This window comes from Heterodontus francisci, chromosome 6, assembly GCF_036365525.1.
Source record: "Heterodontus francisci isolate sHetFra1 chromosome 6, sHetFra1.hap1, whole genome shotgun sequence".
In the NCBI taxonomy this organism is placed as follows: domain Eukaryota; kingdom Metazoa; phylum Chordata; class Chondrichthyes; order Heterodontiformes; family Heterodontidae; genus Heterodontus; species Heterodontus francisci.
In genome coordinates this window covers 128,013,601-128,041,207 of record NC_090376.1, presented here as the reverse complement: position 1 = coordinate 128,041,207, position 27,607 = coordinate 128,013,601, and the positions used below count along the sequence as shown (strand labels likewise).

General features: G+C 41.8%; 1 protein-coding gene across 2 annotated transcripts in view; it reads left to right on the top strand.

Moving 5' to 3' along the window:
* Positions 1 to 27,607, top strand: part of LOC137371029 (kelch-like protein 1) — a 282,921-nt gene that overhangs the window by 110,760 nt on the left and 144,554 nt on the right. The window contains exons 2-3 of one of the 2 annotated variants that reach the window (XM_068032933.1): positions 10,807 to 10,989; positions 26,620 to 26,756. In XM_068032933.1, the coding sequence (XP_067889034.1) occupies positions 10,807 to 10,989; positions 26,620 to 26,756 (320 nt within the window). The remainder of the gene's footprint in view (positions 1 to 10,806; positions 10,990 to 26,619; positions 26,757 to 27,607) is intronic. The other variant, XM_068032934.1, reaches the window with a different exon arrangement.

Here is a 27,607-nt window from a genome sequence, read left to right as displayed (position 1 = left end):
TAGGATAATTGTGGGGATGTGGTAGGGAATATGGGATTAATGTAGGATTAGTATAAATGGGTGGTTGATGGCCGGCACAGACTCTGTGGGCCGAAGGGCCTGTTTCAGTGCTGTATGACTGCTCCCACCTCGGTTGTAATATTAGACAACTAAACTGGATATTGTTATTCTAGAAAGAAACTATTTAAAATGACAAACTTGTCTCATTGCTGTTACCTTTTACAGTGAAAAGGGAGCTAATGCCAGTGAAACAATAGTTTGTTGCAATGAATTTAAATGTATTTGTCTTTTGATTTTTTCATTGTAAATGTTTCTGAAATGTTTCTCAGTCCTCTGATCAGACCTCATAATTAGCTGAATTTTTGTGACATAATTTTCAAGCTAAGAATGAGAGTTAGCAATACTGCGACAGTTCTGATTAAATAAGCAAAAAGTGTGATATTATTGGCTTTACAAAGGAATTATGTCTATAATCAAACGATGCTCTTACGATTGCGAGCAAGAGACTGATGTCTGGCATCAAAATTGGCTGAACTTTTGGCCAAGATTCTTCAGCATGTCCGAGAAGCAGTGGATGGATCAATGTCAGCCACGGAGTGCAAGCCATCAGCCTGTGCACAGGAGGAAGAGAAAATTAGGAGGAGCGTCATCATCGTGCCCCAGTTACACATCGTGAACACCTCCTAACTGTTGTCTCAAAGCTGGCATTGGCAGAGATCTGGGAACAGCTTGTTCACTCGCTCAGGAAGTGCATGACCTAATAGATCAAGAGAAAGTGAGCAGAAAATGAAAGAATGAAGCTCAAGGCGAACTTAAAATACACTGGTTAAAGGAATTTAAGATGTTGACCATAATGAAATGGTGAGAGAATATACGGCACAATGGGCTGAATTTTTGCCAGCGAGCTTCAACAACGGTGTGGCGCACACGCCAGATGTGCGCTGGGGAGCTGCCATGATGTTTAGCCCGGCAGCTCATTTGCATGGAGGGGGCGGAACACCCGCCCCCGATGATGTGGAGGGGGCGAGCACTCCGTCCCCGACAATGGGCTCCGGCACCACTGCACAGGCACCGCCGCCATCTTGAAAGGGCTTCCAGCCCTTACAGTTAATTTACATGTTTAAGGGACAGTCACGATAAATTTAATTTCATAAATGTAATATATGATTAAAGCCCCTCTCCCACCACCCCCCTCCATGACTAAAGACTTTATTGATTGCCCTCTCCCCCCCAAAAAATGCATCTTCCTATCCCGACCTTCCCCCCCCCCACCCCCCACTGAACTTTATTCACTTTCACCTTCAACTCCTTCCCACCATCCCCTCCACCAATCGCAAGAGTTTCCCCCCCCCCACCAACCCTGAAAATTTAACTCCTCCCCCCTCCTAACAGTGTTCCGCCTCGGATCTCCGAACGGAATATCGGAGCGGGATGGCCGTCATGATGAGGTAAGTATTAATTAATTCATTAACATTTATTTCCATATTGAAATGAGGTTCCCATCACGGGAGGGCTGCCATGAGGCATTGCCGCTGCTGCTAATAAGGGGCGGGGCCTTCCCAGTGTCACGGCCCGTGGTGGACTTTTCCCGGAGGTATTTTCCAGGCCCCTGCCATGACCCCCGACTTCAGGGGTGCTGGTAAAATCCAGTCCAATGAAATAAATACTTTACCACCAAGATTTATTTTTACTGTAAAAGACATCTGTGGAGAATTTATCAATAAGTTTGTGTTAGCATCTAAAGCTTTACTGAATAAGAGGGGAGGTGCAACAAGAACTGGGTATACCAGTCGCTGAAAGCAAGCATTCAGGTGCAGCAAGCAGTTAGGAAGGCGAATGGTCTGTTGGCCTTCATTGCAAGAGGATTTGAGTACAGGGGCAGGGATGTCTTACTGCAGTTATACAGGGCCTTGGTGAGACCACATCTGGAGCACTGTGTGCAGTTTTGGTCTCCTTATCTGAGGAAGGATGTTCTTGCCATGGGGGAAGTGCAAAGAAGATTTACTCGGCTGATTCCTGGGATGGCAGGATTGGCATATGAGGAGAGATTGGGTCGACTAGGCCTATATTAACTAGAGTTTAGAAGAATGAGAGGGATTCTCATAAAAACCTATAAAATTCTAACAGGACTAGACAGGCTCGATGCAGGGAGGATGTTCCCGATGGTTGGGGAGTCCAGAACCAGGGGTCACAGTCTCAGGATACGGGGTATGCCATTTAGAACCGAGATGAGGGGAAATTTCTTCACTCAGAGACTGGTGAACCTGTGGAATTCTCTACCGCAGAAGGCAGTGGAGGCCAAGTCATTAAATATATTCAAGAAGGAGATTGATATATTTCTTAATGCCAAAGGGATCAAGGGATATGGGGAGAAAGCAGGAACAGGGTACTGAATTAGACGATCAATGATGATCTATTTTGAATTGCAGAGCAGGGCCGAATGGCCTACTCCTGCTCAAATATTTCTATGTTCTTTGTTTCTAAGACTCCATTGTCAGTGGAAAGATTATTCGGCAACAGAATCCACAATGGAATAACTTAAGTATACATGCTTTCAAAACCCAGACGATTCCTTTGTTAAGTTGAAACAGCAAATAGAAAATGGCTTTAAAAGCCATGATTTTTATTCATTTTGCTGACTTAAAAGGTGAATAGTGCATGAACTTTGATTATATATACTTTGAAAGTATTATAGGCGTGAGGCATAAATTACAGCCCTTACATGGAAGGCAATTGTTGCAGATGGACGGACGTAGACACTTCAATAGCGGTGATCTCGAAAACACTTCGCTTAAAAAAAAAATTGCATTAGCTTGGACAGCATTGATTGGTAAGGCTCCTTATGTGGACTTTTGTACAGCAGTAAAGCCTTTTGAGGAGAATTACTCTCGTCCTTATGTGCAGTAACACTGTAAACGTGTTCTTTTTGAATGCACTTATGATTTTGCTACACATCACAACCAGAGTACCTGATGTTCCCCACAGCTGTCCTTCTTCCTTCTTGAGATATGAAGAAAACATGTTAAGAACCTTGAAGGAATAAGCCTCCTGAGAACTATGATTATTACAGTGTCCACAGCTCTTTGGGTGAGCTATTTTATCTTCTTCCTCGTCATCAAGCAGTTATATATCACAGAACTTGCCGCTTCAGTCACTCCTTTTATTCAGTTGTCCTCTTTTATTTTCAATAAGCTGCTTTTACAAGATGACCTGATAAAGGTCTTTAAGCTTATGAAAGGGTTCAATAAGGTGGACATAGAGAAGGTGTTTCCACTTGAAGGCAAGACTGGAACATGGGGCCATAAATATAATAAATCGAATAGGGAATTCAGGAGAAGTTCTTTACCTAGCGAGTGGTTACCACATAGAATAGTTGAGATGTCTAGCATAGATACATTTAAAGAGAAGCTAGATGAGCACATGAGGGAGAAAGGAATACAAGGATATCTTGGAGTTAGATGAAAAAAGGTGGGACGAGGTTCGTGTGGAACATAAACACCAACATGGACCTGCTGGGCCAAATGGCCTGTTTTTATACTGTAACTACTATGTAGTACATTGCAACCCCCTTTTCAGGATAGTGGTGTATATAAGCCACCCTGCTTTGTGCTGCCTTATTCTTAAATCAGTCTTCATGCATCAGGCAGCTTGTAAGAACCACATTAAAGTTGACCTTTGCTTCTGAAACAAAACAAGTCAGACAGTTTATGCGCTAGATTTTTAACTTGCCACACAGGCATATAAGTGATGTTGTGGATCAGCTCGTACTTATAAAGACCGCCTTATTTTCATTCACATTTTAATTTCTGTTAAAATGAATAGAAATGAAATCGGGCAACTTTTATAATTGGGGGTGGGGGGGTGGGGTGGGGGGAATACGGTGCAAATCCACAACTTGGACAGCAAGTTGAAAACCTACCCCTACCCATATATTTTGAATTGTGACTAACATCAAGAGATCCATGCATTCTAGCCGTCTGCAGGTATTTAACAGCCAATGTCTTCAGCATGTCCTTTGTTGCCAATCTCCCAGAAATGAAATTTGTCAGCAAGTGTGACTAATTCTCAGCTTTACGTTGTGTTAGATTGGGTAATTGAGGTTATCAGACTCCAAACAGTTCCAAAACCCATCCTCCAGCACCAGATGTTATCTCCTCCTGATTCAGTCCAAGGTCCAACATTGAAGTGTTCGTTAACATTTTGCAGAGTAAAATGCTGGGACTAGAATGGGTGGATCATTTTTTTGGCTGGCACAGACACGATGGGCCAAGTGGCCTCTTTCTGTCTCGTAAACTTTCTATGATTCTGTGCTAGCCATTGTTTCCAGGTGCTTGCTTGTAGATTGAACAACTAATTCTAAAATATTGGGTTCAACATAAGAGAGACAAGCAATAAAATAACATTCATAGAGTGATACAGCACCGAAACAGACCCTTCGGCCCACCGAGTCCACGCCGACCATCAACCACCCATTTATACTAATCCTACATTAATCCCATTTTTCCCTCTTACATCCCCACCTTCCCTCAATACTCCTACAACCTACCTACACTAGGGGCAATTTTTTACAATGGCCAATTTACCTATCAACCTGCAAGTCTTTGGCATGTGGGAGGAAACCAGAGCACCCGGAGGAAACGCACGCGGTCACAGGGAGAGCTTGCAACCTCCGCACAGGCAGTACCCAGAACGAACCTGGGCCGCTGGAGCCGTGAGGCTGCGCTGCTAACCACTGCGCCACTGTGCCAAAGGTGAATCACTATATTTCGAATAATCAACAGGAGGAAGAAGACCATAAAGGTAATAGTGTAAATACAAGAATGGTTTGACTCTGAAATTTCATGGAGGGCCTTCTATTCTTGCAGTAACTCTGGTGGGACAGTGACAAACTCACAGGAAAAGGGCAGAGATCTGGCGTAAACCAAGTTAGGTTGGGTCTCCATGGTTTTCCTGAGGATTTTCCTAATCACCTGCCAGAATGCTGGAAAAACTGAGTCAATCCTGCCTGCAATTTCAGGGCCTTTTTTGTTAACAAGATATCAATGACTAATCTGAATAATCCAGGCTTTTTCTCCAGGAATTATGTATCTGGCATGAGTTAAATCACATTGCTCTTACCTAGTGCTGTAATGTATTAGAGATCTCAAGGCAGCATAAAATCTGCTCATTTACCTCAGTATTATTACTACAGTGTTATTCACTCCAACTTCAAATCATAGTCCTGCAATAGTTTTCTCAACATCAAACACTTCCAAGATGACCACTTTCATTTTTAATTTTCCCACATTGCAACTGCACTTCAAAAGTATTTCATTGGCTATCAAGCGCTTTGGGAAATCTTGATGTCATGATAGGCATTATATAAATACAAGTCTTTCCTTTTTCTTTCTTTAATGTCCTCTGATATTGTTTCTGAGCAACCACCTGTACCCCTCTTCAGTCTATATTATCAAATTGGAGGAAACTCTTCAAACTTTTCTGGAATATTTGTTTGATCCAATAAAAGTTAATGATGTTTAAGCCTTGTATGTGTCAAGAGCTTACTCTATAGTATTTGCCCAACAATAATCCTTGTATTTGTTTTGAGGCTTTACCTATTACATGTCTGCCTTCAGTTTGAGCTTCCCCAGTGGTCCAGCTATTTATATGGTGAGGAACTAGATTTACACTGAGTTAGCTGGTATTTGTCAGAATGACAGAAGAGGAACTATAGTTGGCCTCAGAGCACTTGGGTTAGTGAGAGGAAAAATGGCTAAAGATCTGTTCTTTATCCCTCTTCAGTGACCTCAGCTGGAAATATGCTTGTGTGGACATCAGGTAAAGAAAAGACACAGTCTTGTCTGCAATATCCTTCCTGTACAGTTGAAAAGCCCCAATACTCATCTGCAAGGCCAATGTATGAATAATGGTCAGTTGGATCCATATTCCAAAAAGGACTTGACGCCTGTAGGAGAGGAGGGGAATAAATCAGCAAGAAAGAAACTTAGATGTTTTTTTCAACGTTGTATATCACGTTGCTGGGTGTGGGATCTTGTGTGCAAATTGGCTGCTGTGTTTCTTACATTGCAACAAATACACTTCAAAAGTGTTTCATTGGCTGTAAAGCACTTTGGGATGTCCTGTGGTCATGAAAGGAGCTATATAAATGCAAGTCTTTTTAGTTCTCTTCTGCAGTTTCAGTTGATGATAGCACTGAAGTTCAAGATAAAAAAAAATCATGTCTGTTATGTTTTTGAGGACATTTTTGTATTCCCTCCTATACCACAGAAATGAGGCCCACAAATGGTGCTGGGAGCTGTTTGGGGTTCTCGTTCTCATCCTTACTTGCATCCATAACTTTGGTGCAAAATCAATGGTCGCCTTAGCCAAACGGGCTGTCTGTGATCTTCCAACAAAGTTATGTGGACTATTTGGGAGAAATGCCAAGGGAATTCCATATCTCCCCTCAGTGCTGCCAGACATCAGGAATCCACCAGTGAACCACATCCCATATTCCACACTAATTCTGACAAACTTCAGGCTGATCTCCACGGTTCTGCCAAGTCTCGGTTTCTTTCTCCATAGTTCTGTCAGATGCAAGGGTTCCTCATGCTGTTGAATCCCAACAGCTTCACTGCAGTACTTCCAAATTCCAGGATCCCTACCTCAGTTCTGTTAAATTTCAGAACCATTTCCCAGTGCTACCAAAGCCCAGTACCGTCCCTCACGCCAACAAAGTATAGTAGCACCCCAAGTGCAGCTAGACCCCACTCCTTCAGCTCCAGTATGGCTACAATATCTAACTCTGGCTCCAGTTTGCTGGGTTTTCTCAGTTTTCCAACAGGTAAGAGGGACAAGGTAAATATTAAGTTAAAGGACTACCTTTACACTAAAGGAGACTCAATTACAGAATCACAGAATGATGCAGCACAGAAGTAGGCCATTTGACTCATCATGCCTGTACTGGCTCTTTGGTAGAGCTACCCACTTGATCTCACTACCCTGCTCTTTCCCCATAGCCCTGTATTTTTTTCCCCTCCAACTATTTATCAAATTCCCTTTTGAATGTTGTTTTTGAGTTTGCTTCCACTGCTCTTTCAGGCAATGCATTCCTGATCACAACAACTCACTGTGCAAAAAAAAAAAAGTTTCCTCAAGTCACCTCTGGTTCCTTTGACAATCACCTTAAATCTGTGTCCTCTTATTACCGACCCTTTTGTCATTGGAAACAGTTTCTTCTTTTCATGGGTTGATGGGCAGGGTTAAGAAATTGCTTTCCCCAAAAACACCAGTAAAAATCCCAACAGGCTACATTATTAATTTAATTTATTCAGTTACTGCATTGAAGGGTCTGATGTGATCCCTACATGGCATAAACACTCTATCATTATAGAACAGCCTACCCTCCAATTCACCATGACACAATTGGAGATCTGATCGGTGTTTGCTACGTCTATTTGATATCCTGTTCAGATGTGTGATCCAGAACAACATTCTTCATCTGCAAAGAAGCAGGCTCTACCTGATAGTGAGTGCATAAGATGTAATAAAGTTATAGTGAAGCTTGTTGTAAAGGTAATAGAAAGCTCTGAACCCATCTTCAAGTGACTCACTGGTTGTGTTTGATTGTGACATTTTAAGTGCGGAATAAGAAGCCCTGGTAACGTAGATTTCCTCCTCCGAAATGTCATCGGTCAATAGTAATAATAGCATTTGATCTCTCTATCATGCCGTTGTCTATCATCTTGAGATAAAAGAGACAATCTGGATAAGTATTCAGCGGCAATATTTTGCTCCCCTTTTTTGATACATCTCAGTTGAATTCCAACAAGCAAACCATCCATTGTGTGGCATATAGGGTTCTTGAGACATCAAAATCACTACTGTTATGACCAGGTGAGAAGGGGTCTAGGGGTTCCCTCTTAGCCATTGCCTGGTTTAACTGTAACAGGGTTTAATTTTGGAAACACCGTGTTTTTAGCTCCCCCTCAGTGAATCCTTGTTCACTGCTCCAATTGTAAGGCAAAGAAATCAGACCGGTTTCCTTAGATTTAAACAAGAAAGGTGGAAGTTTATTAATCTTAAACTCTAATCTGGTTAACGACTACAAATATGCGACCACGCTAGCATGCATACGCGATAAACATAGATGCAGGTAGAGACAGAAAAGTAGAAAAGAATAAAGGGGAAAGGTTTGAGGCAATCTCGGGATTATAATTACAGTCCTTTAAGTTCAATGTGCAGTGGTTGGTTGCCGATAAGTCCTGCCGTTCGTAGGGGCCCAGTTCATGCTTCAAATTGTTTCGATGTCGGAGTCTTTTCTCTCTTGAGGTTTACATGTCTTCCGTGGGTCCGGTGGCTTGGGAGAAAGCAAGAGACAGCCAGGAGAGAGGCTTCCTTGTTCCAGCTTTGGTTGCAAACTGCCTTCTGTTCCTTTCTATGTGGCACAATTCAACTCCAAGTTGGCCAGCAAGTCAGTCATGTGACTAACTGGCTTAACCACACCTGCGTTTGTGGATTGTATCATCTTAGCAGTCACTGGAATGCGCTTCCTTACACCTTTGATATCTGGTGATCAAAATCCATTTGGGTTAATTGGATCAGGGAGTAGTTCTTTGTCTCCACAAAAACCGTCCTCCAGTCAGAGGTCTGGTGATCTCTTTAACAATTCATTTCTTCACTCCAACAACAGTTTAAAATCAATGTTCATATGATGAAATTAATATGCCTCATTCTTGGCAGGTGGGGGTCTGCACGAGACTACATAAAACAAATTTTCTACCTGATATCAATGTAGATTCTTTTCCTACAGCCATTGATGGGAAAGACCTTTTTCATGACAATGTTTTCTTTTTTCAGTACTTAATGATAAACAAAAAACAACTGTACCTACAAATCTATGCTCATGATTTCAAATATGTATAGAACAAGGTCCTTAACCCGAGGCATCTATAGATACGGTACTGAAATGGTGGGTCTAAAGGTTAACACTGGATTTCCTATGCCATTCTCATAAAACTTGCCAAAATGATTCTGACCAGCTTAAGCTAACTTACATGATTTAGTTTAATTTGTAAATATTTATAAACATTCAAGGGTACACACATAGTGCAGCACAAATGCACTCTGCCAAGCCTAGTGAAAGCATATTGATTGACAATATAATTTAACAAGAAAAGCACTGAGAAACCAGATTGGGAGTAAACCTGATTACCAAGTGATTGTGGTTCACTTTATCTAAACTGATGTTTGCTGCTAATAAATTGAAGTTTAGCATTGTTCATACAAAACTATGAAACATTCAGGTTTTCCTCATGTTCAGCTAGTGATAATGGATAAACATTATCTGGGTAGTACTGTAGTACATATAATATTTTTGAAAGACTGCCAGTGCTAAAGTAGTTCTATATAATACATACTATAAGTAATGAAAGCACTTAGATTGCTACCACTCTGTTAGAATCCAGCTCAGTGGTGATTGCTACTAAGATTCAGTAAGACACCTGGCATATCTGTAAATCACAATAGTTTTTTCATTACTTTTACAAAGATCAAAACATAGATGGCCTTTTCCTCTCCATCATCACTACTATAAGGGTAGTATAAACAGAAAATGCTGCAAATACTCAGCAGGTCTGGCAGCATCTGTGGAGAGAGAAAGAGTGTTGATGTTTCAGGCCATTGACCTCTCATCAGACTGGAAAAAGTGTTAGAGATTAACATTTTTAAAGCAAGTACTGAAGCAGGGAAAGACGAGACGTGTGTGTGGGTGGGAGGGGAGAAATAAAAATGTTTAACGGGGGAAAAGGGAAGGGCTTTGATACAGTGGAAGACAGGAATAATATAAATGACAAAAGAGATGATGCTGCAGATCATGGCCAGGCAGCTGTGGCTTTATAAAACATAAAAAAACTTACCTGCGTTTGTCCCTCACAGTCTCCATCTTTGGATCGGCAGCTCCCACCTGGGCCAGAGGGGCTGCTGATCAGTGACCACTGGAGGGCCTCCCATTGGCCCTGCAGCGTCAGAAGCCCCTCTAACGTCCCTGATCGGACAGTGAGCCTGCTCCCTGGCCTTTACTTGGCTGAAATATTAAAGATTGCAGTGGGCATGCCTAAAGCACGCTGTCCGGGGTCGGGGCCCAGAACTAGTCCCCATTTTTGGTTCGCAACCTCTGATTGAAAATCCTGCCCAAGCTGTTTATACAGATTCAGGCCAACGTTAATGCTTATGTTTGTTAGACATTTGCAGTAATAACACTTTGAGGCTGGTGCTTTGCCTGGTATAGATAAGATTCAAGCATTATTATTTAGATTCAAAGGATACATTTTGAGAATCAGCACTACAGTATTGCCTATTTGTTTAAGTGACTTATCTAGTCCAGTTTAAATGGGTCTGTGACTGGCTTAAAATAACTTATGTTATTTTAATTCAAACAGTAGCTGAAGTTCAGATCATTTTCTATACCAATGACTTAAAGAAAGAAATAATGAGGTTACCTATGGCTATTTAGAAGGACACAATATTTTGCATTACTTACTGTGCTTTGGTGCCTGCTAAAATATGATGCAATTTTCTGCCAGAGCTACCATGAAGAGAAAAAAGACTTAGTGATAAAGACATTCTGTGAGTTAAAGCAGGTAGGCTTGATAAGATTCCAAGGAATAGATTGTACTCATTTCCATATACTCCATGCTGGCAGGCCGTTGGCATATATTGATTTTTCTTATTGGCTTCCTTAAGTCTGTTATCAGCAGAAAGTGTGATTAAGGCTACATAATCTCTGGCACTTTATCAACAATACATTTCTCCCTTTGTGGTTCACAGGCTTACAGTGACTAGCCAGCCCCTGATGCCACACAGTGATTTGGAAGCAGGCAGCTGTGAGGAGCTCTTCCAGGCTGTGAATCATGCAGAACAAACCTTTTGTAAGATGGAGATCTATCTGAAGCAGCAGCAGCTGTGTGATGTCATCCTGATTGCTGGAAACCGAAAGATACCTGCTCATAGGTAGGGCATCCATACATTTCTCCTGTTAACTCACTCGGAACAATTCAAAACTGATCTGTTTGGTATAAAAAAAAGCTCTTTTTTGGAATGTGTTGGCATTCTTTAGAAATACTGAGTGGAATATAGGTCCCCAATAACCTCCAGATAGAAATTAAAGTGCCGTCAACTGAGGAAAGACAATTAGTCTACAATAATACGGGGATGTGGTGAGGCCGCACTTGGAGTACGATGTGCAGTTTTGGTCTCCCTACCCAAGGAAGGACCCAAGAGGGATTGCATCAAAGGTTCACTAGACTGGTTCCTGGAATGAGAGGCTTGCCCTCTGAGGACAGATTGAATAGATTAGACCTCTATCTCATAGAGTTTAGAAGAATGAGAATGATCTAATAGAAACATAAAAAATTCTTAAGGAGCTTGACAGGGTAGATGCCGAGTAAATATTTCCCCTGGCTGGGGAATCTAGAAAGCAGGGTCACAGTCTCAGAATAAGCGGTTGACCATTTAGGACTGAGAATGAGGAGAAATTTCTTCAATCAAAGGGTTGTAAATCCTTGGAATTCTCAATTCCAGACAGTTGTGGATGCTCAGTCATTGTGTATATTCAAGACAGAGGTCGATAGGATTTTGGTACGAAGGGAATTAAGGAATATGGGGATAGTGCCAGAAAGTGGAGTTAAAGTAAAAGATCAGCCATAATCTTGTTGAATGTTGGAGCAGGTGCGAAGAGCCAAATGGCCTACTCTTGCTCCTATTTCTTATCATCTTAATTTGTATGTGCTAAACAGTTCTCTGAGGGAAGGAAATTCCTAGCTTCTCGCCATTAGGACCGAAGCGTTGAGATGCTAAGCTGAATGTATGGTTGAAAGTATATTTAATTGCCGTGAGCATAATCTGGGAAAAGATTTCCACCTATTGCTATGAGTAACTACTTCCTAAACACGCATGTAAAAACCATGCTTATGATTTTTCGATAAAAAGCAACTAGCAGAACTTTTACCAAAGGCTTATGTTGTTGCGTCACAGTATACAAAAGTTGCAGGTATTAAGGCATACCACATAATTTTCACTTAACAAGTTAACCCAGCATTGTAGGTAGAAGCTGAGAAGATGGAAGATAAGAAAATAGACACCTGTGGCCAAAGGACAATGGAATGGGTCTCACCAATATTTATCATTAATCGGTAGAAAGTAAGCAGATCTGGAATCAATATTAATTTGTTCAAAAGCTGCAATTAAAATTGGTTCGTAATTGAGTACAGAAGTGTTTTGTTCTCACTTGACTTTTCAATTGTTGTGAATTATTTTCACACCGATAATTTGTTTTACATCTCACCTTCTAGTGTGTTTGATGTGGAGAGGAGTGGGTGGTGCTTTAATTGAATAGTTAAGGTTCTACTGACCCCAGTGCAAGAACTGTAGGCAGCATATTCTGGTAGAAGTAAAAAAAAAAACAGGAATTGGTCACCAGGCAAGAAGAAAAATGGATTTTGCAGCTTTCCACTCATTTTGTACTTGTAATATCAGGTTAAGAATTATATTTTATATATTTTAAGACCATTACTGCTGTATTTTATTTTGTAGGAACCTCATCAGCTGCTACAGACATTATTCTTGGATGACCATTAATTAATAAAACACAAGGCCAAAAATGACTGGTAGTGATATTAGGGGAAGCATGTGTACTGTGTGTATGAGATTCCCTATCCGCTATTTTAGAAAAGGAAGTTAAAATACAACAGCTTTCCACACTTAATAAAACAGTGGAGAAAATCATGCTCTTTACACATGCTAAGCCTTTGTTTCCAAGTATTATTATCAGGAGTCTCTCCTGTCCACATACTAGGACTGATGGAATTTGTGCAAATGGATGTTAAAAACCCCACACCAAGTGCATTACGGTGAGATCTGAAACAAATTATAGGTGTGAAAATAATGATGAGATATCAAATGGAGGCAAAGTATTTCTGTACTTAATTGAAAACTTATTTTAATCGCAATATTTAATCTGTGATTAAAATTATCTTCATGATGAATAGTAAATAACGCAGATGCCTTGGTATATAATATACACTATTGCACACTTGCACCACCAACACTATTACTTCCAACACACATACATCTATTTATTTTTAACATACAGAATTAAGATTTTTTAAACTTTCAATCAGTATCTTACACATAGAATGGGAAATACAGTATAGGTACAAATATTGGTGCTAAAACATTACATTGGTCAGAAATAGAGGCTCGCCTTGTGACGATGAGGTCCAGCTGGTGCCAACGACGTGATCTTGGGTGTCTCCATGAAACCTGGTGACAGGGTTTAGTATGAAAGAACAAGTTGGTGATGCAGAGGTTGTGATAGGTACACAACTCCAGCAGTCTCTATAGAGGTGAGCCTCTATAAACAGTGTCCAAATCACACGCAGCTTCCACAGTGCGGACTGCGACACTGACCACTCCCTGGTGTGGGGCAAGGTTAGACTCAAACCAAAGTAGCTACTTCACTCCAAGCAGAAGGGCCACTCGTGCATCAACACTAACAGAATTTCTTATCCACAGCTGTTACATAAGTTTCTAAATTCACTTGAAAAAGCCCTTCAAAACACTCCTGCAGGGGGTGCAGAGACGAAGTGGGCTCAGATCAGAGACGTCATCTATGACTCAGCAATCACCACCTTTGGCAAACGTGAGAAGCAGAATGCAGACTGGTTTCAAACTCACTTTGAAGAGCTGGAACTTGTCATAGCCGCTAAGCGCACTGCACGGTTGAACTACAAGAAAGCCCCCAGCGAGTTAACATCCGTAGCACTTAAAGTAGCCAGAAGCACTGCACAAAGAAGAGCCAGGTGCTACGCAAATGACTACTGGCAACACCTATGCAGTTGTATTCAGCTGGCCTCCAACACCGGAAACATCAGAGGAATGTATGATGGCATGAAGAGAGCTTTTGGGCCAACCATCAAGAAGATCGCCCCCTCAAGTCTAAATTAGGGAACACAATCACTGACCAACACAAGCAAATGGACCGCTGGGTTGAGCACAATCTAGAACTGTACTCCAGGGAAAAGGTTGTCACTGACACTTCCCTCAATGCAGCCCAGTCTCTGCCAGTCATGGATGAGCTGGACGAACAGCCAACAAAATCGGAACTCAGTAACGCCATTGATTCTCTAGTCAGTGGAAAAGCCCCTGGAAAGGACGGCATTACCCCTGAAATAATCAAGAGTGCCAAGCCTGCTATACTCTCACTACTCCATGAACTGCTTTGCCTGTGCTGGGATGAGGGAGCAGTACCATAGGACATGCGCGATGCCAATATCATCACCCTCTATAAGAACAAGGGTGACCGCAGTGACTGCAACAACTACCGTGGAATCTCATTGCTCAGCACAGTGGGGAAAGTCTTCGCTCAAGTCGTTTTAAACAGGCTCCAGAAGTTGGCTGAGCGTGTCTACCCTGAGGCACAGTGCGGCTTTCGAGCAGAGACTGTTAAACTACAACACCATCGACATTCTGTTCTCCCTTCGCCAGCTACAGGAGAAATGCCGCGAACAACAGATGCCCCTCTATGTTGCGTTCATAGATCTCACCAAAGCCTTTGACCTCGTCAGCAGCGTGGTCTCTTCAGACTACTAGCAAAGATCGGATGTCCACCAAAGCTACTAAGTATCATCACCTCAGTCCATGACAATATGAAAGGTACAATTCAGCATAGTGGTGCCTCATCAGACCCCTTTCCTATCCTAAGTGGCGTGAAACAGGGCTGTGTTCTCACACCGACACTGTTTGGGATCTTCTTCTCACTGCTGCTCTCACATGTGTTCAAGTCTTCAGAAGAAGGAATTTTCCTCCACACCAGATCAGATGGCAGGTTGTTCAACCTTTCCCGTCTTAAAGCAAAGACCAGAGTACAGAAAGTCCTCATCAGGGAATTCCTTTTTGCTGGCGATGCTGCATTAACATCCCACACAGAAGAGTGTCTGCAGAGACTCAGGGGTAATGCCTGCAATGAATTTGGCCTAAACATCAGCCTCAAGAAAACAAACATCATGGGACAGGACATCAGAAATGCTCCATCCATCAATATCGGCGACCACACTCTGGAAGTGGTTCAAGAGTTCACCTACCTAGGCTCAACTATCGCCAGTAACCTGTCTCTCGATGCAGAAATCAACAAGCACATGGGAAAGACGTCAGCTGATATGTCCAGACTGGCCAAGAGGGTGTGGGAAAATGGCGCACTGACACGGAACACAAAAGTCCAAGTGCTTCAAGCCTGTCTCCTCAGTACCTTGCTCTACGACAGCGAGGCCTGGACAACGTATGTCAGCCAAGAGTGACGTCTCAACTCATTCCATCTTCGCTGCCTCCGGAGAATCCTTGGCATCAGGTGGCAGGACCATATCTCCAACGCAGAAGTCCTCGAGGCAGCCAACATCCCCAGCATATACACCCTACTGAGCCAACGGCACTTGAGATGGCTTGGCCATGTGAGCCGCATGGAAAATGACAGGATCCCCAAGGACACATTGTACAGCGAGCTCGTCACTGGTATCAGACCCACCAGCCGTCCATGTCTCCCCTTTAAAGACGTCTGCAAGCGCGACATGAAGTCCTGTGACATTGACCACAAGTCGTGGGAGTCAGTTGCCACTGATCACCAGAGCTGGCGGACAGCCATAAAGGCGGGGCTAAAGAGTGGTGAGTCAAAGAGACTTAGCAGTTGGCAGGAAAAAAGACAGAAGTGCAAAGAGAGAGCCAACTGTGTAACAGCCCCGACAACCAATTTTATCTGCAGCACCTGTGGAAGAGTCTGTCACTCTAGAATTGGCTTTTACATGCACTCCAGGCACTGCTCCACAAACCACTGACCACCTCTAGGCGCTTACCCATTGTCTCTCGAGACAAGGAGGCCAAAGAAAGAAAGAAAGGAAGGGTCAGAAATATCTTCATCTGTATTGCTGCATTATGATTACTTAATGCTCTTTAAATACAAAACATTCCTCTCAGAGCAGCAACAGTCTGTTGTTTGGACTTCTTTACTGCCAAGTTCAGATGTTTCAATTAGTATAAATGATGTGGCGGTTTCTATGACTCTCAGTGCCTCAATCATCTTTTTAGCTATCTTTATTCCTTTTTTTGATCTGTTAGTACTGTGCAGTTCTCTGTGGTGGCCTTTCGTCTGGAGTTCTTGTGACTCTAAATGCCGTACACATTCCCATTGCTGTTATCAGTGTTATTCTATATCTATTAACAAGGTATGCTTTAGAGCTTGGGGAGATGAACCATTGGACCCAACAAGCTTGTTCCTTTTCCAGAGATTAATCCCATCCACTCAGCATCTCACTATATCCCGCAATTACTTCCCTATTTAAAATCACATCCAATTATCACTTCACCTATTTATAACTGTCCATTTCAATAGATTTTCCTGGTAACTTACTACAGAACTTTAATACACTTTGGGGTTAAAGCTCTGTCTTATTTTCTACACTTTTTTTCTTAATTACCTCTTTTTAACACGTGTCGCTGTCATTTGAACTTCTCACTATAGTGAACTGTATGCCTGGCTAAATTCTCTTAGTAACATTGTTAACTTTAATTAGCTTACCTTAAAGCCTTTACTTTTCCAAATAAAATAAATAAACTGCCTTAAATGCTCCGGTAATTTAATTTGCTGATATGCAGGACCATCTTACCCCTGTATCTTTTCAAGGACAAGGACAAAGTCCTGTGATTAGATGACCAGAACTGTGCTGAGTAGTCCAAACTGATCATAATGAATTTTCTTTCCTCCTGAGATGCAACACTATTACCAAAACATGCTCCGCCTAGATGAGAACCATTGAAGCTCCCACTGGTTTCGAAGCAGGTTGAGTAATTGTTATTCATTGGATTCTAAGTCTGTTTTCCACCGTGAACATTAGTTCTGCCATTAAAATTAGGCTACCATTTCACTTACAGTTCATAAAGAACTGGAAATTCTTTATTCATTGTATTATTTTAGCCATTTATGATGTTTTGAAGGCCCCTCCAATATGATAACTCACGTAATGAAACACTTTTTTAATCATTATTATCCTGACGATATTTTTCCAGTCACAGCTCAGACAGTATGATTGGCTGGTAATTTAAAATAAAATAGAATTGTAATTGGAAAAAACAATTGCACCGGAGAACTGAATATTGTATTTTGTCTGAATTTTAGTTCTAGTAGAACTTTCTACTGTAGACATTGTACTAATTTATTAAAATAAACAGGAGGTCTCTGTAAGAGAATACTTAGATTAAGAATACTGATAGATTATGAATGGTTTCTGCAGGCTGTTCACCTTCCTTGGTGAGATGCAACAGCCTGAATTGTTCCAGACCGATGATTCATTTGAATCAGAAAAAATGAAGGCACAGATGTTCCACCACCTTCAGCCATCAGAGACCCAGAAGCAGGGAATGGAAATCCTGTTCAAGTACTACCACTATATTGAAACCACTGCTTTAAACGAAGAACATAATGCAAGTGGGACTTGAACTAATTAAACCAGTGAGGGCTTTGGTTGCGCAGACTATTAATAATATGGTTGTGTATATTTAGCAACCTCATGATGCTGGAGGCAAGCAATTTCTGGTCTATTAATCTGACAGAATGGATTTTGTTTATGCTGACAGGTAAATAGAGAAGTGATGTTACCTTCAAGTTTGCTAATTGTAATACATAAATATTTCTCAGTGTAGGTATGTATGAATTTCTGATTTGTTTTCAAATGAGGCAAGACTGAGTACAACTGTCAAGTCTAATGTCAAACAGCAGCTGTTAGCATTAAAAATGAATGGCTTTCTTTGAATGTTGTTAATAGTTTGCAAAAAAGTTGAAAACATAAATTTTAGTAAGGTGTTAAAAAATTATAGCTTGATTCCCTAATGGTCTAGTGGTTAAGATTTGACACTCTCACCACCATGGCCTGGGTTTGATTCCCAATCAAGAGTGAAACTTTTGGAGTTCCCTGCTGGTCTAGTGATTAGGATTTGATGCTCTACCACTGCAGCCTGGGTTTGATTCCCAATCAGGGTAGCATGTATTCCGGCATGGATTCGAAGGGCTGAATGGCTACCTTCTGTGCTGCAATGACTATGAATTAGTGTTTGAGATATTGAGGAAGCGATGTTTAATGCCTCTGCTCAAGTAGTGGAACAAAAGAATCTTTTACAAGTGCATCAAGCAATCATATGTAAAATCTGCAGCATTATTACTAAGAATGTGTGGACACGAGAGCAAGAGTCCTTGGTTAAAGTTGGTAAAAGGAAAAATTAAAGATAGATTTCACAAAGCACTTCTTCAAGCAGGGAGTCATCAACACTTGGGCTCTGGTCAGGAACAGATCAGGTTCAGATCAGACGCCCGTTTGACGTCCTGTCTGATTTTATTCTGCATTGAAGTTGATGATGCGTAAATTTGGATGGGTAGCTGAACAAGTTGATCCCATCAATTTCCTGCCAGAGGAGTTGAGTGAAAATCTGGGGGGCTTGGAATAGTCTTTTGGGTAGGGTAATGGGAGCAAACACTTCAGATTTATTCAAGAGTTATATATTGCGCTGGTGAGAATATAAGTTTTTCTTTATTCTGGATGAATGAACCAAGAGGAGTTGAATGACCTCCTTCACCTAAATCTATCTATCTAGTAATCAAAAGGAATAATTTTGAGACTAAGAGAAGTTGGACTTTCAGTTTTGGCCTTTAACAGACAATATCAAATCTCCTTTTCATTGAACAATACAGCAACATGATAAGTTGCCCAATTTCATTAAACTATTGGCTCTCCCAAGCTAATGAGTCTTTATATTTAGTTTAGTTTTAATTAATTAATCAATGGAACTTTATGATTTGATGTGCCCTTTTTTTCCCGATCACAACAGTGTTACTGTGAAAAAAGAAACACGGTACAGGTAATTTTCTGAGTCTACGCTGCCAGCAGACAGAGCTTGCAAATTTACTCTGGATGAGCAGCGTTCAAGTGCCTAAGATCATAAGAAATAGGAACAGGAGTTTGGCCCCACAAACCTGCTCCGCCATTAAATGAGATCATGGCTGAACCGGCCTTAACTCTACTTGCCTACCTGCCCCTCATAAGCCTAGACTCCTTGTAGATCAAAAATCTGTCTAACTCAGTCTTGAATCTATGACTCAGACTCCACTGCTCTCTGGGGAAGAGAATTCCAAAGATTAACAACCCTCTGAGAGAAGAAATTCGTCTTCATCTCTGTCTTAAAAGGGAGACCCCTTATTTGGAACTGTGTCTCCTAATTCTAGATTTCCCATGAGGGGAAACATCCTCTCAGCATCTACCCTGTCAAGCCCCCTCAGAATTGTATCTGTTTCAAGAAGATCACCTCTCATTCTTCGAAACTCCAATAAGTATAGGCCCAACCTGCTCAACCTTTCCTCATAAGGCAACCCCTTCATCCCAGGAATCAGTCTAGTGAACCTTCTTTGAATTGTTTCCAATGCAAGTATATCCCTCCTTGAGTAAGGAGACCAAAACTGAACACAGTTCACTTGGTGCGGTCTCACCAATGCCCTGTGGCAAGACTTCCCTAATTTTATAATCCATTCCTCTTGCAATAAAAGCCAACATTTCATTTGCCTTCCAACTTACTTGCTGTACCGACAGTGCTAACTTTTTGAGATTCATGTACAAGGATACCCAGATCCCTCTGTACTGCAGAATTCTGCAGTCTCTGCATTTAAATCATCTTCTGTTTCCCTATTCCTCCTACCAAAGTAGACAACCTCGCACTTTCCCACATTATACTTCATCTGCCAAATTTTTGCCCACTCGCTTAGCCTACCTATACCTCTGCAGAAAACTGGAGGGAATCTCGTTCCAAAGCATTCTTGTGTGCTTAAGCAAAAGCAAAACACTGCAAATGCTGGAAATCTGAAAACAAAAATTGCTGGGAATGTTCAGGTCAGGCAACATCTGTGGAGAGAGAAACAGTTAACGTTTTGAAAAGTTAACTCTGGTTCTCTTTCCACGGATGCTGCTTTGCCTGCTGAGCATTTCCAGCATGTTTTGTTTTTATTTTATTCTTGAGTGCTTGCTAGCAAAATGTACCAGTAGTAGAGTCCTGGGTATAAGACTGTTCTCTTGACCATGGCTGGCTAATGGCTAAAAGTCGGGTTCTTATTTTTTTTTGAAGTGTAGGATTAAGTAAAAGATGTGTCTTCAACTTATTGTTGGTATTCTGACAGCCATTTCTCAATTAAATTTGCTTTATTGTTTTTGGAAGCGAATATAATGAATATTTATCATGTAACTATCATTGGGGCACAGTCTTGCTTCGTGTACATTTTAGTTAGCACCTGCCCATTGATCTTCAAACACAAAAATATAAAGACAGAGAGGCTCATATCTATATTTGAGCAAACCATGTTGCCCTTGCTTTCCCAGAATTAAGTCACATATTGCGGGAAGAAATTGTAGCCCAGCACTGACAAAGACAACCATAATCAGGACTCTCCTCTGTAGCTCACTCTCTAACTCCCCCAAGGTGGATAACTTTGGTAGGTACTTGCGAGGCAAGGATTGAGGGCGAGGCGTCACCAGCCCCCGGGTGGCGGGCTAGGAAGCCGGGGTGCTGGTAAAATGCCAGGGAGCTGCATTAGGACGGCTCCCTGATGCGGTCCCCGCTACCAGGGAAATTTTCCGGCGGCGGGAATGGCAGTGCATCGGCCGCCCACTGACCACCCCCCCATTCAGGGGAGCAGCCCCTGACGCATGGGGAGACCACCAGCTGCATGAAGGTGGCCTCCCGCGGGAGGGGCATCAGAGCCGGAGGCTCCTATGCCCAAGAAAGGGGCTGGCAACAGCAGTGGCCTACCTGCTAGTCCCCGGTAGAAAAACAAATTGTCTTCTTGCTCTGTGTGGGTGCCTCAAAATGGAGGTGCCCTCTTATTCTCCTTGCAGCCTCAGCGGCTGCCACCTCTCTTCATGGCGCTGTCGAGACTGCAGAGCTGCCGGCCCTCTGATTAGGCTGGCAGCGTGGAAAGTCAGTCAGCTGACCTTAATTGAACAGTGGGTCTGGTGGCGGCAGCCAATTAATAGGCTGCTGCTGGGAAGATCGCCGCTGCAGTTCCGCTGGCTGTCAGAGTATTCCAAATTATTGTTTTCTCTCCAATCCGCTATGTTGCAGCACCAAAACAGCCCTAACCAATGTCACAAATAAGATCCTCTGTGACTGGGAACGCGCTGCATTGTCCCTCCTCATTCTCCTCAACCTCTCTTCAGCCTTTGACATGGTCCGTCAAATGTCTAAGCTGCAAGCTTTGGAATTTGAACTCTAAACCACTCAAACTCCCTATCCTGTTTTAAGACCCTCATTCTAACCCATTTCTTTAAGCAACCTTTCAATCATCCATCCTGATGTGTGCTTCCTTGGCTTGGTATCCATTTAATTGATTACACCACTGTGAAATTCCTTGGGACATTTTCATACATTAAAACTGCTACATAATGGATATGAGGACAGGCACGTACAACAAGCAGTTAGATCCTGTATGAGACTTTTAGTGAAATGAATGTGTGATTTAAAGGACTCTTGCTGGGAGTGTAAAGAGGTCCGTACTGCATCCTGGGTATTAATAATAAGCAATTTGAGCACTTTAACACTATTTGAGGGAAGTAATTCTCAGCGATAGGCATGTTTTAATACCGTGCTTGACTTAGTAAAGTGACTAAATTTTTTCGGCATTGTATGTCTGGCTATAAGTATTTTTTTTCCAGTGTTCACTCATCAATTGTCTCCAAAGGAGTCTTAGTTAGATGCCCCTTTTTCAAATCACCTCCTGGGTAGAATATATGCTTTTTGTAGGACTTTCACCTGAGTCACTTTCATAATGATAGCTTTATAAAATTCATGTGCCTTTCACAAGCTGTGTTAAGCACTCCATTTTATTTGCATGCTCCTTACTCTTGTTCAGGCATTAATGACAGGTACCTGGTACACTTTTTTGTGTGTCAGCTGTTGGTACATTTCTAATACTGACCTTTGTGCCACAGACATCTTTTCAGCCACCTTTTCGAAGGACATCTTATCAGAGATCTTTAGCTGTCGATCAATATGTTAGCCTGCTGTGAAAATGTGACAAGTGAAGGGAGCCACATTTTCCCTGCATCTGTTCAAATAAGACAAAGCAATGACTTATTCGAAGTCTCACAATTTCTCATTCCAATGTCTTTCTATAATTTGTTCCAAAGACATTCTTTAGGCAAGCTAAACATCAATGTTCCTTTCCAATCATCCTGAATATAGTTGCTACTTTCTGAGCTATTACACCGTTAGAATTAGCTAGAGGACTATCAGTAATTTGTCTTCAGGAAGTTTTGATTAAGATGTTGCACTTTACTGTATTTCCAATTACTTTTTCCATCTTAAATCAAGGGGGTTTCATTGTTTTTCCCTTTCTTGCTTCAACATCTCTCTAAATTAAAGTGTCACTTAATTTTTAGAAACTAAAATATAGACGAGGTTCTTCTGTATCCATTTACCTCCTTTTGGATTTCACTTTTGTTAATTTTGTCGCTGATATTCAAGAGTTATATCTGTTCTGAATAAAATGAGAGATTAGTGGTTTAAAGTTTTGGAAATTTTCTTCTGTGGTGGAAGCACTGCCATTCCTGAAATATAACAGAACTGAAAAATGGTTCAGTCGACTGGAGGTTCTGATGCAGCATTGTATAGGATTGATTTGGATGACAAGTGTTCAACGATTGAGGGTGATTGCTAATTAAACTCAACTTCTTCCAGTTAGCGACTAGATATTAGATGGAAAACAGCAGTTGTAGAGAGGTCTATTTAAAAGTATAATTGATCTTGGTAAAACCATCTACTCAGACCATCCTTCCTTATGTGCTCGAGCAGAAAATGTAACATCAAGTGGCAAAGTAGGGAATGAATAAGAAAATTAGAAATAAACAATACAGATTAATAAATATATCACTTCATGATAAACTGAGACAATTACAAATTTCAGCATTGAGTCTCAAAAACAATATCTGCCTAAATCTAGCAAAATTAAGTTTAAGTTTAGGAAAATGAACAATTTTGAATACATTCAAATGTTACCCCTGGATATACACTCTCCTCTGTTGGATAATCCACTGTTGTTTCATATTATGGTTTACAAGAGATGAGCTTATTTCAATGATCATAGAAAGTAGACTAATACTTACCATGAATGTAATCTTCTTTATGATGCTTTCCAGAGTCACCATTTTTCTAATCCCTTAAAGAAGAGTGTTATATCTAAAGCTCCAAACACCTGACCCAACAGCAAGTAATTTTAGTTCCATATCGAAAGCCCAAAATACCGCTCATGTAAAATACCCATGTGCTTACCTGAACCAAAGTCCATATTCTCATCACCATCTCAGTCTTTGCTAAGCTTTTCATTACAACATACATGTCTCACCATGGCTTTGACTTACTCTACCTCACCACTGTCTGCTAGATCTATGTCCATATGTATACTCTCCATAAATCCAAAAATGTCTTGTGTCATGCAGGCCCCCACCTACCAAGAATGAGGCACATTAATTTTATCATAAACATTGATTTTCAATTGTTACTGGAGTGAAGAAAGGACTTGTTAAGCAGATCAGCCATGGCTGGAAGACATTTGCTTATTAACAGGTGGTGTTTGGAAGGACAAAGGACCATTCCCTGACACATCCAACACACAATGGACTTTGATCACCAGGTATTGTGTGTTAGCGGAGCTTTCCAGAGACTACTAAGGTGATACAATCCAAGACTAACCTGCTTGGCAACCTGGGTTTTTCTGAAGTGTAGAAACAGTTTGAACTGGGACAGTGTCTGTTTGCTCCTGGACTGAGAAGGTCTCTCCTGTCTGCTCCCATCTCTTTCTCACAAGCCTCTGAATCCACTGAAGACACATGAACTCCAAGAGAGAAAAGTCTCCTACAGCGAACAAGGTTTAAGAAGAGTACTGGGTCCCAACGAAAAGCAAGATCTACCTACAATCAAGGACTCTACAGTGAGCCTGAAGAACCGTAACAAAAACTCTTCAGATATTGCGTCAAACATTTCCACTTTATTTTTCTTCTGCTCTTTTCTGTCTTTATTTGCATGTGTGTATCGCATATGCATGCTAGCATGGGCGTGTCTTGTATCTGTAGGCATCAACCGAATTAGACTTTAAGTTTAAGGTTGATAAATTTCAACCTTTCTTCTTTAAACCTAAGAAAACCTGTTTGTGCTAGTTCCTTTGCCTTATAAATGGAAAGCAGTGAACAAGGATTCACCAAGGGGGAGCTAAAAACAGGGTGTGTTTAAAATTAAACCCTGTTTCGGAAGGCCAGGTGAAGGCTGAGATGGACCCCGAGACACCTTTCTCACCTAGTTGTAACACTTGATGCTCAGTCCTTACTCACTCCATTCCACTGTCAAGCTATATTGCTCCTGACTTCGAGAAATCCCGAGCCAGCATTTTTGCCTTGTCACTTCCAATGCTAGCTCTAAAACTCTCATTAAAATCTTTCTTCTTAGCTTTTCTCTCCCATCAATCCCTCGGTTGCCTTTTTCCATGTACTGCTCACTGCTTGTTCTTTGGCTGCCATTTCATAAGGAGGTCTTAGATATTTCTGTGCACATAGGGAGCACTGTAGAAACTGTAATAAAAACAAGAAATGCTGGAAATACTCAGATCTGGCAGCACTGTGGAGAGAGAAGCAGAGTTAACGGTTCAGGTCAGTGACCCTTCATCAGAACTGTAGAAACTGTGTCTGCCTATGTTGCTGCTATGTTCTTTATTCATGTTATTATGTGAACACAATAGCAGGTTAAAGGGTGAAGTTGAAAGAATTAAGTTATGAATATTAATTCCACATTTTCAAATTCACTCAAGTAAAATATTTATCTTTCTAACAATGTTGCAAAATATTGATTTCAATAACCCAATTGCATTTGTACCTTGCCCAAATATTCAGAATTAAAACATTGCTGGAGCTTTTCGTGGGTGTGAGGTGAAAAGTCGGTGGCAAGCCCGCCTCTGCCGGGCCTGGGGAGCAAGACTGGGATTTTTTGCTCCCCAGGCCTTTCATTGGTCTTGGGTGAGACTTACACCTCCTTTAGGCAGTAAGTCCCACCTAATGGACCTGTCGGCCAATCAGCGGGCCGGCAGCTCTTAGTCCTAGCAGCACTACCGGGAGCCGTCACAAGGAAGAGGAAGGATGGCTCCGGAATTAAGGTAAATCTTTAGGGTCTCGCCGAGGACAATTGGTTGAGCCTCGGTGAGGCGAGGTGGTCGGTTGGGGGGTGGTGAGGGGAGTGTTGTGCATTGGAGACAGTTGGGGCTTCAGGGCAGGGCATCCATGGGCCACAAGGTGCCCGATCAGGAAGGTGCCTCACAAACTCTCAAGAACGCCACCTAATTTCACCAGGCAGGCTTTTTGAAGCTTCTGCCGTCCGCCCGCCAAGAGTAAAATACCCATGGCAGCAGGCGGAGGCCCTTAAGTTCCAGTTAATTGGCCACTTAAGAGCCTTGATTGGCCTGGGATGGATGGGCCATTTCTTGCCGCTGCCACCCTGTATAAATATGCAGCAAGGGCGGGAGTGGGTCGGGAATGCACCCCCCACCCCTGCCTCCCAGTCAATTTTACATCCCACCCCCCCCACCCCCCTCCCCCCGCCCCCTGCCACCACCCGCTCATTTGGGGGGTGTAAAATTCTGGCCATTGTAACATTTTATAGACTCAGCACAATTGGGGGTAATTGTAGCTTTTCAGGCTGGGGGTCGTGTAAAACAGTCAATAGCAGTTTGGCCAATGGTAAACAATGGGAATGAAAATCAGCAGAGTTGTAGAATCATTAGCTGATCCGATATTGTCCATTTTACACTTATACCAATCGATAAAATGACCCCATGGTAGGTATTTTGTTGGTTGTTCATTTTAGGTTATATAAAAACAGGAATGTTACTTTCAGAATTTTAACTTTCATGCATGCAAAAGGGAAGCATTATATTTTCATTACTCGACTGATGAAATAAATATGGTTTAGTACTTAAAATAATTATTGCAATTTTAATAACTATACTTTTCCTTAATGACCAGTCAAGTTATTCCTTGAGCGGCACAGTGGCGCAGTGGTTAGCACTGCAGCCTCACAGCTCCAGGGACCCGGGTTCGATTCTGGGTACTGCCTGTGCGGAGTTTGCAAGTTCTCCCTATGACTGCGTGGGTTTTCCCCGGGTGCTCCGGTTTCCTCCCACAGCCAAAGACTTGCAGGTGATAGGTAAATTGGCCGTTGTAAATTGCCCCTAGTATAGGTAGGTGATCGGGAATATGGGATTCCTGTAGGGTTAGTATAAATGGGTGGTTGTTGGTCGGCACAGACTTGGTGGGCCGAAGGGCCTGTTTCAGTGCTGTATCTCTAAATAAAAACTAAAAACAATTTAAATAACTAAAAATGCAGATCCCCTTTGAAAAAACTGTCACAGTACAATAGGGCCTTTAGGTTTTTTTTCATATAATGAATTCCTTCTGTCAACTCTTCACAGCTAATTAAAAGGCACTAATTTAATTAGATCCCTTGTGGTGCTTCTCTTTACAGACTTGTTCTTAGTGCCGTTTCAGACTATTTTGCTGCAATGTTCACCAGTGATGTTTGTGAAGCTAAACAAGAGGAAATCAAAATGGAAGGCATAGACCCTGGTGCACTCTGGGATCTTGTTCAATTTGCTTACACAGGTAAGGTAGAGAGTTTATATACAATGAATTATCGTATGTATTGTAAGGATTGGAATGGGTATGTCAGAAAGAGGCATGCCACACTTGGGCTCAAAGTGGAACTTCATGTGCATTAATCATCAGTTGACACATTGCTTGTTTATAATTGTTCAACGTTTTTCATATTAGCTTCAAAATAGATAATTCCAATGGCATTAAATATAAAATATGTTCCAAATCAATGATGTTAAAGACAAATGTGTTAACGTCTGCTGCTTTATTCATAAGTGACGATAAATGCATTTGATGCACAATGTTTGAATATTTATCCCAAATGCTAACTACTTTTTAATGTGAATTATTTTACTTGTGATATAAAGGCCTAGAAATTGGTTCATGCCAGGTCTGGGGCAAATGTGAACCGCCACACCAAAGCCAATGAGCAAAAGGATCACGCAAAATTGCTACCCTTGAGCTATCAAGATACAACCGGTGTGTTGGGGAAGCCAGTCACACCCCAAGAGTTGACGTGTGGTTGCAAAGAAGCTGGTGAAAGGTGGTGGGCGGGGGGAGGTGTTTTGAGGGGGTGGGGTAAGAGGTGTTTTGCAGTCTGCCATAGCTTCAGCGTGGAGCCAGATGGGACCTTATGTCGTAAAAGTTTAAAAAAAAAATGAAACTTGCTTTTTTTGCTGGCAGCTTCCAGCATTCGCTTTAAAGACTACTAGTGTGACTGTTGAGCACCTGAGAAAACTGCCTCTATGCAGTCTGTCACAAACCAATTCACCAAGGGAGCCTGAAATAGATGTTTGACTCTGATTTTATAAATATTGGCCGAACACCTGTTCCAGGCAGACTTCCTGCACATCTACAGG